General features: G+C 29.2%; 3 protein-coding genes across 5 annotated transcripts in view; 2 read left to right on the top strand and 1 right to left on the bottom strand.

Moving 5' to 3' along the window:
* Positions 1-4,318, top strand: part of LOC124930382 (probable protein disulfide-isomerase A6) — a 5,618-nt gene extending 1,300 nt beyond the window's left edge. Inside the window, exons 3-10 of the mRNA XM_047470733.1 lie at positions 35-142; positions 1,307-1,424; positions 1,513-1,540; positions 1,632-1,723; positions 2,683-2,839; positions 2,934-3,064; positions 3,427-3,526; positions 3,979-4,318. Coding sequence (XP_047326689.1) covers positions 35-142; positions 1,307-1,424; positions 1,513-1,540; positions 1,632-1,723; positions 2,683-2,839; positions 2,934-3,064; positions 3,427-3,526; positions 3,979-4,044 — 800 coding nt within the window. The 3' untranslated portion in view covers positions 4,045-4,318. The remainder of the gene's footprint in view (positions 1-34; positions 143-1,306; positions 1,425-1,512; positions 1,541-1,631; positions 1,724-2,682; positions 2,840-2,933; positions 3,065-3,426; positions 3,527-3,978) is intronic.
* Positions 4,319-6,639: 2,321 nt separating this feature from the next.
* LOC124932464 (chaperone protein DnaJ-like) lies at positions 6,640-7,971 on the top strand. 2 transcript variants are annotated; one of them, XM_047473097.1, is made up of 5 exons: positions 6,640-6,978; positions 7,059-7,152; positions 7,224-7,300; positions 7,402-7,498; positions 7,590-7,971. In XM_047473097.1, the coding sequence occupies exons 1-5, from the start codon at positions 6,871-6,873 to the stop codon at positions 7,802-7,804; spliced, it is 591 nt and encodes a 196-aa protein (XP_047329053.1). In that variant the 5' UTR covers positions 6,640-6,870; the 3' UTR covers positions 7,805-7,971. The 2 variants fall into 2 exon arrangements, with proteins under 2 accessions (XP_047329053.1, XP_047329052.1); XM_047473096.1 differs by having other exon boundaries at positions 7,402-7,503; positions 7,592-7,971.
* A 1,795-nt stretch (positions 7,972-9,766) lies between these two features.
* Positions 9,767-12,756, bottom strand: LOC124932020 (single-stranded DNA-binding protein, mitochondrial-like). Of its 2 annotated transcripts, XM_047472615.1 has the most exons (6): positions 12,354-12,756; positions 11,982-12,166; positions 11,285-11,493; positions 10,611-10,711; positions 10,466-10,525; positions 9,767-10,046 (listed from the first exon to the last, which is right to left on the bottom strand). In XM_047472615.1, the coding sequence occupies exons 1-6, from the start codon at positions 12,673-12,675 to the stop codon at positions 10,027-10,029; spliced, it is 897 nt and encodes a 298-aa protein (XP_047328571.1). In that variant the 5' UTR covers positions 12,676-12,756; the 3' UTR covers positions 9,767-10,026. The 2 variants fall into 2 exon arrangements, with proteins under 2 accessions (XP_047328571.1, XP_047328572.1); XM_047472616.1 differs by lacking the exon at positions 9,767-10,046 and having other exon boundaries at positions 10,449-10,525.
* Positions 12,757-15,781: the final 3,025 nt, after the last annotated feature.

Raw genomic sequence — 15,781 nt, 5'->3', positions numbered from 1 at the left:
TAGAAGCTGGTTGATAATTTATCTATCTGATAAGGACATACATATCTTCTTTTGAACTTTATTGAACCATGTGTACTACTTGCTAGGTATGAGGGTGCACGAAATGCTGAAGCCCTTGTTTCTTATATTAACAAGGAGGGAGGTAATCTTGTTATTTCAAAACTTTTATATACCAATCCTTTAGTGGTTTTTGGGCTGCCTTATTTTGTAGTTCTGAAGTTTTTTTTTAATATTAAAAACTTCTACTAATAAGCGAGTTATATAATATCTCGCTAAGAAATACAATAAAATTTGATAAGTTAAAGAGTAGAAATCAAGAAATGATTACAAAATCCAAAGAAAAATGAAATCATCAACTTGACCAAGAATAGATAGATGTCAAGAGCTCATTTGACAAGAAAACTGCTACGAAGAATTTCAATATTCTTAACCTAGAAATGAATGAATTTGTTAACCAGAAGTTGATGAGAATGTTGATTCACACTTCCAACTTTATAAACCCTTTCTTAATACTAATCTTCTACTATTTATACTTCTATTATCTAACTATATGTTCTTAACTTTCTTGGACTAGGTTCTGATACTACTGAATTGAAGAATTTCCTTAACCTACAATTTAAGGGAATTCATAATATCCAGAAGTAGATGAGGATGAAGAAAAACCCTTCCAACTTTATTCACCCTTTTCACAATATTTAATCTTTTACTATTTATACTAATATTATCTAACTATCTTCTTGAAGTCCAATTTCAATTTTCAGCCCACTAAAAAACTGAAAATATCATAACATTGTATCATAAACGTTGTTCATTGAGGATATCCACTAACAAAAACCAGAACAAGTCACACTATCTATCCTCCAAAATCATCACCAGCTAACTATTCAAATCAAGGTTCTTGATATGATCTCTTTAGCTTTCTCTGTGACATTCTCATCAAAAGATCAATTTCATGCTCTTCTTATTCTAGTTTTGATGTACCGTGTTTATAGTAGGATGGATACATATGGTTATTAGTAAGCTTTAAAAGTTTAAGGGTATTATAGTAAATGTTAGGTATTTGAAGTTTATAAATAGTTAGAGATCATGTAATTAGAATTTATGAGTTCAATATTGAATGGAACAGCTACAAATTCTGATTCTAGTTTTGAAAACCCGAAATACTAATCTATTTCTTATCATATGGGTTCAACGTGCTATAATATATTTTGAAAGTTTAAATGTAATCTTCATTTGAGTTCCTTTAAACATGATGTTTTGTCTGGTTAATTGATTGATGGAATTAAATTTTTTCCATTTCCATCAGGCACTAATGTGAAGTTAGCTGTTATTCCCTCCAGTGTTGTGATACTCACATCTGATAATTTTGACGATATTGTCCTTAATGAGAAGAAGAATGTGTTGGTTGAGTTCTACGCACCCTGGTAATTTTATATTCATCAATGAACTGAATTTTGAAATTCCATTATGTTATCTTTTCACTCTTTAACGCTCTACTCTCATGTTTAACAGGTGCGGTCATTGCAAGAGCCTTGCTCCTGTGAGTAGAAAACTAGTTTGTAGCCTTTAAAATTGTTTTATTGTTATGCCAAGTGTAATAACAATTGATCCTTCTTTTTTTTCCCATTTAGATCTATGAAAAGCTTGGCACTGTATTTAATTTGGAAGAAGACGTGGTGATTGCTAATCTAGATGCCGATACTCACAAGGATCTTGCAGGGAAGTAAGTAACTGCAAATCCAAGTTATTTTCTATGTGCTTGGCTATATTAATCTGCATTTGAGATATCAGAGTTCTTATGGTGAAATTGTGAAGAATTATTAGAGAATTGAGGATGAAAGGAGGTAGACTAACCTATTTGGAAACACTTTCTGGAGATGGATCCGAGTCTGGGTTTAGATGAGGTTATGAATATATGTTATGTAATGTTTTATAATATTATCTCATCTAAATCAAAATCTGGATGAGGTACTTGACAAAAAAAAGTGTTCTCAAAGAAATTTAGCGATGTTTTCTCGTCTGAACTCAGACTCAGCTCCAGATCCAACTCCAGAAAGCGTTTCCAAATGGAAGTGCTCTGGGCCTATATTTGGTTAGTGATATAGATAAAAAAAAAAATGTTAATAATTATCTGAATTTGTGTCTTGATAGAGTTCTATTTCCAATTATGATCTCATCTGGATCCACATTTAGATGAGGTACCTGAGACTCAGATAAAAATGTTTACAAACAAATTTATTGACAGTTTCTCATCTAGATATGGATGCAGATCTAGAAAGTGTTTCCAAGTATGCATGATACACAAGTTTATCCAAATGAGCATACATATCCTTTAATGCATATCCTGGATACAAGTTTATTATTATCTGTTTATACACATCGTTAATCAAGAACACCAATATTAATTCCAACTAACTTGTATATTCTATTTATCTGCTCAAAATATTACATACTTTACTATTAATAAGCTACTAATCCACACACTTAATCTACTAATTACCATACTATCCTTGTACAATTACTGATTATCAATTTATCATACCACCCTTCTACAATTCTACAGTTACAATCTCATTCCATATTAACCCAGCTATTGGACCTAACCCTAATACTTGTTACACGTTGCTTTGATATTTATTTGTTTTGGTTTAGTGTCTTTAATCATGATTATTAAATATCTAGGTATGGCGTTAGTGGATATCCTACGTTGAAGTTCTTTCCAAAGGGTAACAAAGCCGGGGAAGATTATAATGGTGGACGTGATTTAGATGATTTCGTTACTTTCATCAATGAGAAGTGTGGAACCAGCCGTGATGCAAAAGGACAACTAACCGATAAAGTTAGTGGTTGACTCGATTTACATTTCCTTCTCTTTTTCTTTTCTTTTTTCCTGTGGAAGTTTTTGCTGATGCATGATTCTGGGGTTCATTTAGGCTGGTAGAGTTGAGAAGTTGGACGCTCTGGTTAAGGAACTCATTAATGCAGGGGAGAATGAGAACGAGAAGAAGGAAGTTTACAGTAAGATAGAGGACGAAGTTGAAAAGCTGGACGGTTCTTCTGCAAGGTAATTGTCTTGAGTATATAATTTTGTAAGTTAAATCGTTCATATTTTATACCAATTCATCGATTACCCATATCAATGAGTTGTTCAAAAATTAAAAATATTCCTATTTTATGGTATCAAAAGACAAAATGGCATTGGACACTACTAATAGCTTGTTTGATGTATGGTTGAAAATAAGGGTAATTTAGTATTTTGATTCAATTAAGAGCTTGTTTGATGTAGGATAATTTTTGGGAATGTCTTGATGAGAAAAAGTATATTATTTGGGTTAAGTCATCGAACATTCTTTATTATAAAAAAGAAGAAAAAAGGTCAGGGTAATTTGGTATTTTGGCTTAAAGTTTATTGTCATTCGTTTTCAGGTATGGAAAAATTTACTTGAAAGCTGTAAAGAACTATATGAATAAAGGCACAGATTATGCCAAGAATGAGATCCAAAGACTTGAACGCATTCTCGATAAGGTAAAATTTCTTCATTCTTTCCTCGTTATTTAATATTGTAGTGGTCTTAGTTATAGGTATTTTAAAACCAATATCGATAGCCCCCTTTAATTTGTGTTTAATATGAATCTGTTTTTAAACGCGATCTCATCCAGATGATAAAAAAAGAAAAAAAGAAAAGTGTTTCCAAAGAAATATCGATTGTTTCTTATCTAGATCTAGATTTTAAAAATATTTTCAGATGAGACTGACCAGATGAACCTATTTGAAAAGACTTATAATTTTGTTTCTGGTTCCAGGTCCATATGAGAAACCATTAATAAATTTTTAAACTAAAGTTTATGTTATTTATATAGCTTGGGAACCTAACCTTAGCTATCAAAGACTCAAAGTGCTCAACTACTATTTTGTTTATAATACCTTTTCTAGAATAAGTTATCCTAAAGATCACTTTTTTATTTTGTATGATGCAGTCCATCAGCCCAGCAAAGGCTGACGAATTCACGCTGAAGAAGAATATCTTATCGGCTTTCGCTTGAATTTTCGATAGAAGATGAGGCCGATTTAACCTGGCTACCACATGACGGTATTGAATCAACTTTTTTTTTTAAGTGAGAAATGCTAGATCACATAAGTTAGGGTGGGATTGGACATTCTCTGTTTTACAACTAGAAATAAATGCAGTTAAATGGAAGATGTGAATTAGTCTATAAAGACAGTTTTTATGTGATTTTTTTTCTCCTTAGAAACAAAGGCTGCAAGTCAACTTGTCTTTTAACAGTCTTGAGTGTTTGTTAAAAGAATTAATTCTCATATTGGATTTTTATAAATAATTATTTCAAAGTTAGAAAAATTGCTCAATCATTAAGTTAATATTGAGAATTTCAAAAAAATAAAAAAGTTAAAATGAATAAATGAAATTATAACTTATTTAAATAAAGTAATTAAAAAATATATTATTATTATTATTTGTTTCTAAATTAAATTTTAAACTTAAAAAAATGTTTCTAGTGGGCCCACATCTTTTTGGGTGTTGTATCATTTCTGTTTTACTGGTCTTTTATCTAGTTAAAATAAATACAATTAACAAGTTATAAAAAAATAGATTTGAATAAGCATAATTAATATTTTGGGTTTAGTAGAAAAAAATTATTCATATTATTATATTTTAATATTTTTTATTATATTTATTTAATTAGAAATATAAAATATTATTATTTTTAAATTATTGTTTTTTAAAAGAGAAATGATTAGGGAGAGAATTTCAAAAATATTAAGTGGCAAAATTTAAAAAAAAAAAATTCTCCTCACCTTTATAATTTTTAAAATCAGTGATATGACCGTCATTCTCTCTTCTAAATTCTCTTTATTTATCGCTCATTTTTTAAAATATATAAAATATTTAAAAACGTCATAATTTAATAAAATATAAACACCTAATTATACTAATTATAAAATATTTTCAATAAAAATAATTTAATTTTTTACAAATTACAAATAAAAATTTATCAAACATAAATAATATATAAATAATATTAAATAAAGTAACATGATATAAAAATAAAAATTTATAAAAAATTAAATAATATAATTATAAAAATATATTATAATATAATTATGGTCTTTTTCTCTTTAGTTTTAAAATAACTTAAATAAAATCAAATTTTTAATCAATTATTTTTCAAAAATCACATTATTCATTTTATTAATCAAAATATTAAAAATATTTTTTATTTTAAATTATTATTTTTTATTTTATTTATATATATATATTAATATTTTTCTTTTATTAAAAATAATTATAACCAATTCACATTATTTTTTTTTATATATTTAAAAAAAAAAAAATCAATCAAAATCAAGCTTATAATAGAGAAAATGGACCCACTTCCTCCCTATTTAGCATTTAGAGAGATTCGTTAGTACCGGTAATCAAACCTTAGTACCCAAATAGTCAAATCAAAGATAGATAAGAATGATATTTGTATTTATTTTATTTATTAATAAATATAATTAAATATAGTAATATATTTATTTGTTTTTATAATTTATAAAAATTTTAAATTTATTTTTTTATAATAATATAAAATTTTATTTTATTATTTTATATATAATATATAAAAATATCATTTTATTTAAATATTTTAGAAAATATATAACGTGCCTGCACAGGCACCATATATTCTCCAAAACAGAATATGTAAATTATGAGGCGGCACCGTATCTTCTCCAACAGAAATGATACTATATATCATTGTCGTCCCTACCCACACAGTTATATTAAAATAATAATATCATAATTTTTTTTTATTCATTCTGTTAATAATAAAATGAATAATTATTTAAAATATAATCTTTTTATTATAACTATTTTTTTTATAATCTGTTAATAATTTAAATTTATAAAATATATTATTTTTAAGCTTTTTAGTAAAATATATATATTTTAAAAAAGTTGTTTAAAATTTCATCAAATATTCTAAAATATTTAAATATATATATAAATTTAATAATAAGTAAAAACATATTATAAATTATATATTTTATAAATTTAAATAAACTATTATTTTAAAAAAAATAAATTATAAAGAAACAAATACAGTTATATTATTAAAAAAATAAATTTTAAATAATTAAATAAGATTTTGAGTTCAAACATAGATATTAACAAATTTTAATATTAAAAAAAAGGAAAAACTACAAGTAAATAAAATAAATAATTATATTTTTTTAGTATGTTTGTTTGTTAAATATGATTTAATTTACAAATAATATATATATAATGTTTGAAGCTAATCCGATCTATAATTTTCATTTTGAATTTGAAGTGAAAATTTAGCTTGTGAGTTATTTTTAAGTGCCACACAAGTGATTGATATTTAGTAATTTAGTTATTTTTTTTATTTGTATTCCACAGTCATAACACATATCATATCAAACAAGGCTTAACTAGATTCCCCACGTGGCTCGTAGTGGTGATACCGTAATATAGATAAAGGTTAAGGTTATTCTATATTATATGTTTTGTTTCTTCTTAAATGTTATTTCTCGAACCTTCTTTAGGTGGTCAGCCTTTCACCCCCTTTCGATTTTATAAAATATCTTGCTTCGGTTATTTCTCAATTCTCTCGAACCTTCTTCTTTAAAGGGGCAAAGTCTTTCAGTTTCATCTCTATCCTAAACCAAACCCTCTTTCTCTTCTTCTTCTTTGTTCTTCCGCTGTTGTAGCTGTATCTTTCTTCTGAATCTATCAATATCTAATGATTTGATCGTTTCAATCATTCTGCCGTGTTTGACCGTGCAACTGCTTCAATTCGCGGTTTGATCGACGGACGACACGGCCACTACCCACCACCACCGCCGCCATGGATAGGAACGGAGGATCCGATGGATCTTGTCATTACTCAGTTCTCGGGATTCGAAAGGATGCTTCTCACTCGGACATTCGTTCTGCTTACCGCAAGCTTGCTCTGGTATGAATATATACTTGCCTATATTGTTGTTGAGTTGTTAGATATATATTTATATTTGTTTGATTGTTTGTATGGAGAAGAAATGGCATCCGGACCGATTGTCGAAGAATCCTTCATTGACTGGGAACGCCAATCATCATCAGCGGTTTCAGAGGATTCAAGAGGCTTATTCAGGTAAAGAAAGAAAGAGCATATTGATGTTGGTAGATTGGTGTTGAAATCTGATGGTGTTATTTTTTCTATAGTGTTGTCTGATGAAAAGAAGAGATCAATGTATGATTCAGGGACTCTGAATCTATTTGATGATGATGAAGATGATGAGGTTAGATAGATAGATAGATCATAGATTATTAATTAATATTGTACACCGAAAGTATATATATAATAATAATGATGGAGGTGGGTGGTGTGGTGTGGGGACAGGGAATGGGAGAATTCATGCATGATTTGTTTAAGATGATGGATAACAACAACAGAGTAGCTGCTGCTGCTGCTTGTGGTAAAGGAGGAGGAGGAGGAGGAGAGGTAATTATTATTAATATCTGATTGATGATTCAATTTTGTTGGTTTGAGAATTCAAAGGTTGGATGGATGGATGGATGGATGCATGCAGGTGAGAAAGGAGGAGAGTTTGGAAGATTTACAGAGAAGTTTCATGGAGACATTTGGTGCAGATCTAGCTAGCTATCTAACCAGCTCTTCTCAGGATCATCATCATCAATCAAAGACCAGCTCTTCTAGGTCAAGAACCACACCCTATGATAGAGCCACCCCAAAAAGAACAGCCAATTCAACAACCTCAAACTCTCGAGCAGCTAGATGCTAGCTTACTTAGCTAGGTCAAGGTCTAGGTCTAATAAATAAACTCTTCTACCTCACCTTGCTTTTATTTTCCGTGCTTCTATACTCTTTTCTTTCTTTGTCTATTATTATTTTCTTTATTCTTAATATCTTCTTATATAATATAATCAACATTACCTTTTTCTTATTTAATTCAACTTATCTTTTCTCCAATCACTTTTAGTTGCCCATAGGTGGGTGGTATGCAACTTATACTTGCAACTTATCAGCAAAGACTATTTGTAGATATATAATAGCATTGAGATTACAAGGATTAAGTTTAAATAAACCATTATTTATTATTATATTAAATGAGCATAAAACAGTTTAAGAAACTAGAGAAATTTTTCTAATTTTAGCATGTTTTAACTTCCTCAATTGCTGAGAATTAATACTTGTATAATTATTAACAAAATATTTAATGACATCAAATTTAACTTCATCATGTATTTGAAAATAAAATCATTTATTTTATTCTTTCTATTTTATAAAAAAAATTATAAAAACAGTCCAAAACTAAAAAAAAAAAAAAAGAATACGCAACTGAATGAAACAAGGACGGTCACGGGTGTGTATGTATGTAGTTTTGACGTTTTCTGTCATTCAAACTCATTTCACCATTTCTTTTTACTTTTTCAACATCCTAGCTTTATAAATATATATAGAATTAGAATATATGGACAAATCTCCTAATTATAAATAATTTACATTTTTTACCTACCTCAAATTAAACTAACAAACAAATATTAATATAATAAATTAAATTAAATTATTTTTAATTTTAATATTTTATTTTAAATCATTTTAATATTTTTAAAATAATATAAAAAATTAAACAATAACATTAATTTTATTTAATTACAATAACATAATATTAAAATATTTTATATAAAATTATAAATTAAAATAATAACTATTTAAAACATATGAAAAATTAGTATTAAATATATCAATTGTTTTTATTTATATATATTTATAAAAATATTTAATAATTTTAAATCATAATTAAACAAATATTAATATATTAATTTTATTTAAACATTTATTAAATAATTAGTTACAAATATAATTATACACATTTATTATAAAATATATTTCTCATGTTAAAAAATATATAATTAAATAAAAAACTAATTAAATTATTATTTAAAAAGAAATAGTTTAATATAAAGTTTTAAAATTACAAAACTGAAAAATAAAACAATAAATTAATATTTAAATTAAAAAACAGATTTAACTAATTATATTAACTTTTAAAACTAAAAAAAACTATTTTATTTGTTAATATATAAAATAAAATTAGACATTAAATACTTTAAAGAATAATAAAAAAAATCATAATAATTTTTTTATAATATAAATGTATAATAATTAAATAAAAAAAAGTGAAATAATTTATATTTTGCTATTTGTATTACATGATTAATTTAAATGTGTAAAGATTGATTGGATAGTGAAGAAATAAAAAAAAATAAAAAATAAAAGATTATTATTATTATGTAGTACTGATTTTCTTTAGAAAAGAAATTATATTAGTATTATTTGTAAGACTATATGGAGGAGTTGACCCAACTAGACCCAAGATAAATATATATTTTTAATCACCGCCCTCTATTTAAATATTAAACCCCTAATAATTATCTTGAATATGTATATCAAACAAAACACGGCCTAAAAATATATTATAAATAAGAAAATATAAAAAATCAAATATGTCTCCTATTATCTTTATTCAGGGCTTCAAGTTAGAACACTTTTGTGATGCATTTTTGGTTAAACAAATAACAACCGACACCCCGATAGCCTAATATTATATTCATACACATGACTAAAAATGTTAAAATTCAAAATTTGGTAAAATCAAATCTAATCTTATATATTATAAAGGTTATACCATAGACACATAGATCAACTTCAAAATAAAATTGTAAAAATTCAGGTTAGTTAAACTAGCAAATTTCAGCACAAGATATAAATAATAACGAGCCATGAGAATGTGGTTCAATTCAGGCTCATAAGTGTGTGCTTTTAAAGGGTTGGGGGAAAAAGAGAACAAAAATAGTTTAAAACAAATTCAGATCTAGAAAGTTTACGAACTAAAGCATTTGGTCTAACCTGTTTGTTTATAAGATTGATATTACAGTTTGTTCTTCTTCAAATACAATCAACCAGCCTCTTATGGATTTTTTAGATCTGGATTTTAATTCTTCACTGGAACAATCCTTCTCCTGTTTAAATTCAAAACATGCAGGGCGAGAATATTCACTTTTCGTATTCCCATATATAGTTTTCTAACTCATTCAACATTTATCTCCCTTTCGGGATTGCTTTCCTTGATATTCGCTAAAATGGATATTGTTGACCCAATTGGGAACATTTATTGTTTTGTTTCTGAATCTGAATCTAAATTCAGATCCACATTGGGTGTATTAGTCATTTATCTCTTAAGGGAAGGGTATTTTTGTCTTTGCACATTATGCCCTTGAAATCTTTTGAACGCCAACTTACTTACGAGGTTATCGGCACTATTATTAGCCCCGATCCATCGATAAATCTTGTGTTCATTCATTTACTCTTTTATTTCTATTGTTTAATATTAAAGTTTGTGATTACTCAACATCATGAATGGATTAGAGAGAAGACTTACGCAGCTCATCAATGGAGATCTTGTTGATGCTTTCCCCAGATTTTACAAGTCGAATTCTTCCTGCAAAAAAAAAACCATAAGAAAAAGGTTTACGGCTCTAGAGGTTTAGATTTTCAAATGCAATAATACAACAAATAAGTCATACCATCGTGTCGCACACAAATCTCGGGCACATTTTTAACTTCACCGCTGATGCTGTCATTGTACACTCTGGTTTCAATGTCACCCTCAACATAGACAGATGAACTGCAAATGTTCATATTCAATCAATAAGGAAACAAACAAACAAACAAACAAAAATGATAATCACTGTTAAGCTATACATTTTTTTTGTTAATTAGGTTGTTCATGATCCAAAAAAAATCTTATGTTTGCCAAATCACAATCATACTAAATAAAACAAAAAAGAAAACACATTATAATTTGGATCATTGTCTAGAAAATAATTTGTATACAAAGTGAAGCAACAAAGATCACACTAGAATCTAGATCATGATCCAAGGCCCTTAAGCCTCTAATCAGTCAAGAATCTCTCTCAACACGGTTAACTTCGAGTTAAGATTTAGGCCAAAAATCTTATACCAAATCGGTGAAAAGAAAAATGACATTCAGTTTTAATGAGATGTGACACAATACCAAGGCCTTGATTGATGTGGGTTATTCGGAATTATTCATCAATCCCTCTACTTTTGATCCAAAAAACTTAATTTTTAACAACCCACATCAAATAAAGTTATTTGAAAATAACCACTTATTCAAATAACCCTAAATAGGCACAATTATTATGTAAATTGTCTCAAGAATGATTATCGACCATACTTTTTTGTCAGTTGTTGAACTGCATAAGTTCCAAGATGCTCATTGTGGATAGCAACCCGATGCCATTGAGCTGGCTTAGGAAGGTCAGTAGAATTGGAATGTCTTTGGTCATACAAGCCCCCAGTTCCAACCGTAAGGATTGTTACAGTTCGCCCATTTCTAAGGATCTTCTGCATAGGCGCTTGACCAACACTTCCACATACGATTGCCTGCAAACTTAGAATAACTTTTTTTAAATGACAAAGTGTTGTATCTAGCTTGTAAAATGAATAGGTATGCTTTTAGCCCAAATTGGTGTTCACTGTAATTGCCTATATAAATATTAGTCGGTTTCTCACCTAGGTCATTTATCCGAGTGTATCTCATTTTATGCTATATAATTGCTCTTCCAGATGGAGGCAGTGTCCAATTGGGCTTGGTGAGAGCTCAAAATATTCATTTGAAAGAGATTTACAAACTGTCCAAATTCCTAGGTAATGTTTGAAGGTCATTATCACATATTCAGATTCAGATCCAAACACAAATTATGTTTATGCACAAGATAATTGTTAAGTAACAAGGTATGATACAAGAAAAGGATATATAATCCCTTGATTTTCATCTCCATTGGCAACCTCTATCTAAATGATCTGTCTACAGATAATGGAGCAAATTCAATGAAATGGACTAAAATTTTATAGATTGTAAGAAGAAATACCTTGTGAACACCACGGAAGCCCCAACCTCTCCTGGGATCAACACCATGCGGCTGTGGATCGCGTTTTTGGGCGATAAAATCTCCACCATCAGAGACTTCAGTGTCGGAGTTCTTTTCATCACTATCATCATCGCTATTGGAGGTTGATGTTGAATAGCAAGACCTTGATGTAGTTCGTATGCCATCTGTTATACATAATTTGCAAATTTTTACCAAGAATGTGACAATTAGTGAATCGATTGAAGTATGGTTTATCCTAGCTAACTCTCTAAGTAGTGATGAGTTTCGTGTTATTCTGACATTAAGTTCATAGGAATAAAATTCGTAGTTCGTCAATTCTACAACTGTATAAGAACAAAGAGAGAGACTCACAAATCAGTTCGGATTCTTTCCGGTGATTGGAAACAGTATCATTAGTGAGAATAAGGTTGCTTCCTCCATTATGAAACGATGAAGAGTCGGCAGTTGGTGATCGATGGAGAGTTGTGAATGTGGAGAAGAAGCGAGAATCTCCAGCGGCAAGAGAATAAAGTCGTTGTGGTAACTGACATTCGCGAAGAAGGTGCAAATGTTCCGTATGTTGTGACCTATTCCGCCATAAGCCGACACAATCTGTGGCGCCTCCGTTCAATGACCAGGACCGAAGAGGAAGACGATATGCTTTCCGGCATAGGAAAGTTCCTGCCGCTACCATATCTTTGAATGGAGAGAAAGAGAGAGAGAGATGAACTGTTGTTGCGCTTCGATTCGCCCTTTACTGCTCTGAGCTTGAACAGAAAGAATGAAGAAGAAGAAGAAGAAATGGAGGGAGAAAGGAGGAAGGAGGCATAACTAAACCGACTGTAACTATTCGAATCGACCCGACCCGACCCATTTCAGTCTTGCCAAACTAGTTAAAATCAATATATTTATTTTTTTTAGAACGTTGTTTCGTTTCTACTATAGAGTGCAATTAATTCCCGCGGGGTAAGTAATAACCCGCAAACACACTTAACAATTTAATCAAATTTAACCAAGCGCAGAACTTGTCGTCTGATGGGCTCGAACCCAAGACCTAAGGGAGGCAGGGATATCCACATCTTATTGTCGCTAAATTAGAAGAGGGATCGATATTTAAATACTAAGAAAAGAACTCGACTTCAAAAAGCATAAGATTGATCGTTTCACCCCTAAGTTAGCTCCTACTTTCTTCCATGAAAGCAAATCTTAAATTTAGGTCGAATAATTGAAGCCAGAAGCTAAGGGCTTTGTTCGAGTGGTTTGTCAATCCATTCTTCTATATACGAAAGTGAGATCAGAAGTAATTTTCTTTTAATCTCTTCCCGGTCATTTTTTAGTATTGAAAGGTGTCTCGTTCCTTTCTTCGCTACTTAAAATTGATTTGGTTTTATATTTGTTCTGTTTGACATGTTTGTTTAGTTTGATTGAATTTATCGACTTTTTGGTGGTCGTTTGTTGTTCATATCTGTCAATTGTTTGATGATTCTTTTTCAAATATGTTGTCTATCCAATTTTTAACAGCAAATGAGATTAAACTATAGATCTAGAGTTGTTTCTCTTTTGTTTAATAAAGAATTATTTAAAATGATCTTTCATTTGGAAACACTCTTACAAATATTTTATCTTTGTATAAATTTCTCATTATTTTGACTATATATACAATTAGTAATTGACATAACTTTTTTTAGGCATTATTTATCAATCTTACATGTAAGGACAATTTTAATTGTCGCTCAAAATATTTAGTAGGATTCTTTCAACACCACTTAATTGGTTTGTTCGACTTATTTTACTTCCTATCGTTATGGAATTCAAACAAATTTAAATTTAGATTTACTTTCAAGAAATTTTAAACTTATTAGACCTTCTTTATTGGAATTTTGTTTAGTTATTTTAATTTTTAGATGTTATTTTTTATTATTTGTAAATAATATTTTATTTATAAATTTTTATTTGAATTAATTTTAGCCATGTATAAAAAATATTATTATTACGATTTTAATCCATTCTCCAATTCAATTTGCCTAATTTGATTAGACTTTATTTTTTTACTTTCCTCAATAGTTGACCGGAATTGACTGTCCAATTCCGACAAGAGAAACTAAGATATAATAATATCACAAATATTTCTCATTTCAACTTAAAGATTCTTGACGTGATATTTACTCTTGTAGTCGATTTTTTGTTGTGACTTAAGTTACGAGTTTCTCCTCGTTAAATGTATTTGTGATATTATAAATTTACTATATTTTTATTAATAATTTGTTGCGAGAGATTATTAAGATTAGGTTTTTTATCCTAAAATAAGCTGAAAGGTAGACGTAACCGTTATTAATAAGACAGTTAGCCAAAATATAGAATAGTTAATTGATTAATAATAAATAATTATTTATATGGAAATAAATAATTATTAATAAGGTAGTAGCCAAAATGTGAGATTAACGAGAAATTGATTATGGCAGCTGAAAAGTATATAAGGAAGAAAATATAATCTACAACAAAGAAATGTATCAATCTCCAATTAGACTGTCGAAGATAGATTTTCCAAAGTTTAACGGCGAAGAAGTTGATGATTGAATTTACGAAGTCGAGATGTTTTTTCAAATATACCGAACATCAGTAGAGTCGAAGATGGATTATGTATGTGCTCATCTGACTGGTTAAGCGCGTTGTTGGTTCAACTCATATTTACAACACCGACTTTCAAGGCGATCTATGATACAGAACGAACTAAAGCAGTTAGTTTTCAAAAAAATCGGCCCAAGCAAATTGAACAATCCACTGGACGAATGGAAGGATTTGAAGTAGACGACAACATTTAAGGAATTCGGTAAAAAATATCTCGATATTACATATAAATTGCCATCTCTCCCATTGATACATTCACAATCGACGCCTTCCATATTGACATACTCAGCTCCAAACAAAGACGAAACATCTTTTGATAATGATAGTTCTAAAGTGAAAGACGCACCTCTTGTTGACAACTTTTGTTATAGAAAAGAAATGAAATTCCACACACTCAAAACACGACAATCTTGAGCTCGATGAAGAAATCTACGATAATTCAAGTTCTTCAATTATTTATTTGCAAGTCTCTCAAGTGTACGACAATAGGGAGAATGTGAAGGTAACCTACGTTGAAAAATATGATTATTATCGGGTTAAATTGAGAGAAGTAAATTTAATATTTGAAGATCTTTTCCAACGTAGGTTGCCTTCACATTCTCTATGTCGTCGTACAGTTGAGAGACTTGTAAATAAATAATTGAAGAACTTAAATTATAGTAGATTTCTTCATCGAGACCGAAATTGTCATGTTTTATATCATAAGTATATGGAGTCTCTATTTCTTTTCCATAACAAAAGTCGTCAATAGGATGTGCGTATTCCACTTTAGAACAATCATCATCAAAAGATGTTTCGTCTTTGTTTGGAGTTGAATATGTCAATAGTGAAAGCGTCGATTGTGAATGTGTCAATGGGAGAGTTGGCAATTTATATGTAATATCGAGATACTTTTTACTGAATTCCTTAATTGTTGTCGTCTGCTTGAAATCCTTCCATTCGTCCAGTGAATCATCCAATTTGCTTTAGCCGAATTCTTTCAAAACTAATTGCTTTAGTTCATCCATATCATAGCTCGCCCTGGAAGTCAGTGTTGTAAATATGAGTTGAACCAGCAACGCACTCGACCGATCAGATGAGCACATGCATAATCCATTTTCGACTCTTCTGATGTTTAGTCTATTTGAAAAAAACATATCGACTCCATAAATCTAATCATTCACTTCTTCATC

This window comes from Impatiens glandulifera, chromosome 3 (assembly GCF_907164915.1).
Source record: "Impatiens glandulifera chromosome 3, dImpGla2.1, whole genome shotgun sequence".
NCBI lineage: Eukaryota > Viridiplantae > Streptophyta > Magnoliopsida > Ericales > Balsaminaceae > Impatiens > Impatiens glandulifera.
Note: the sequence above shows the minus strand (reverse complement) of the source record. Positions and strands in the feature narration are given on the sequence as shown.

Excerpts from the sequence above, each read along its gene's own strand:
- LOC124932464 (XM_047473096.1), top strand. The coding sequence starts at position 6,871 with ATGGATAGGAACGGAGGATCCGATGGATCTTGTCATTACTCAGTTCTC. Across the intron at positions 6,979-7,058 it reads CTTACCGCAAGCTTGCTCTG|AAATGGCATCCGGACCGATT; the intron begins GTATGAATATAT and ends TGTATGGAGAAG. Across the intron at positions 7,301-7,401 it reads ATGATGATGAAGATGATGAG|GGAATGGGAGAATTCATGCA; the intron begins GTTAGATAGATA and ends GTGTGGGGACAG.
- LOC124932020 (XM_047472615.1), bottom strand. The coding sequence starts at position 12,675 with ATGGTAGCGGCAGGAACTTTCCTATGCCGGAAAGCATATCGTCTTCCT. Across the intron at positions 12,167-12,353 it reads GAAAGAATCCGAACTGATTT|ATGGCATACGAACTACATCA; the intron begins GTGAGTCTCTCT and ends TATGTATAACAG. Across the intron at positions 11,494-11,981 it reads GCTTCCGTGGTGTTCACAAG|GCAATCGTATGTGGAAGTGT; the intron begins GTATTTCTTCTT and ends CTAAGTTTGCAG.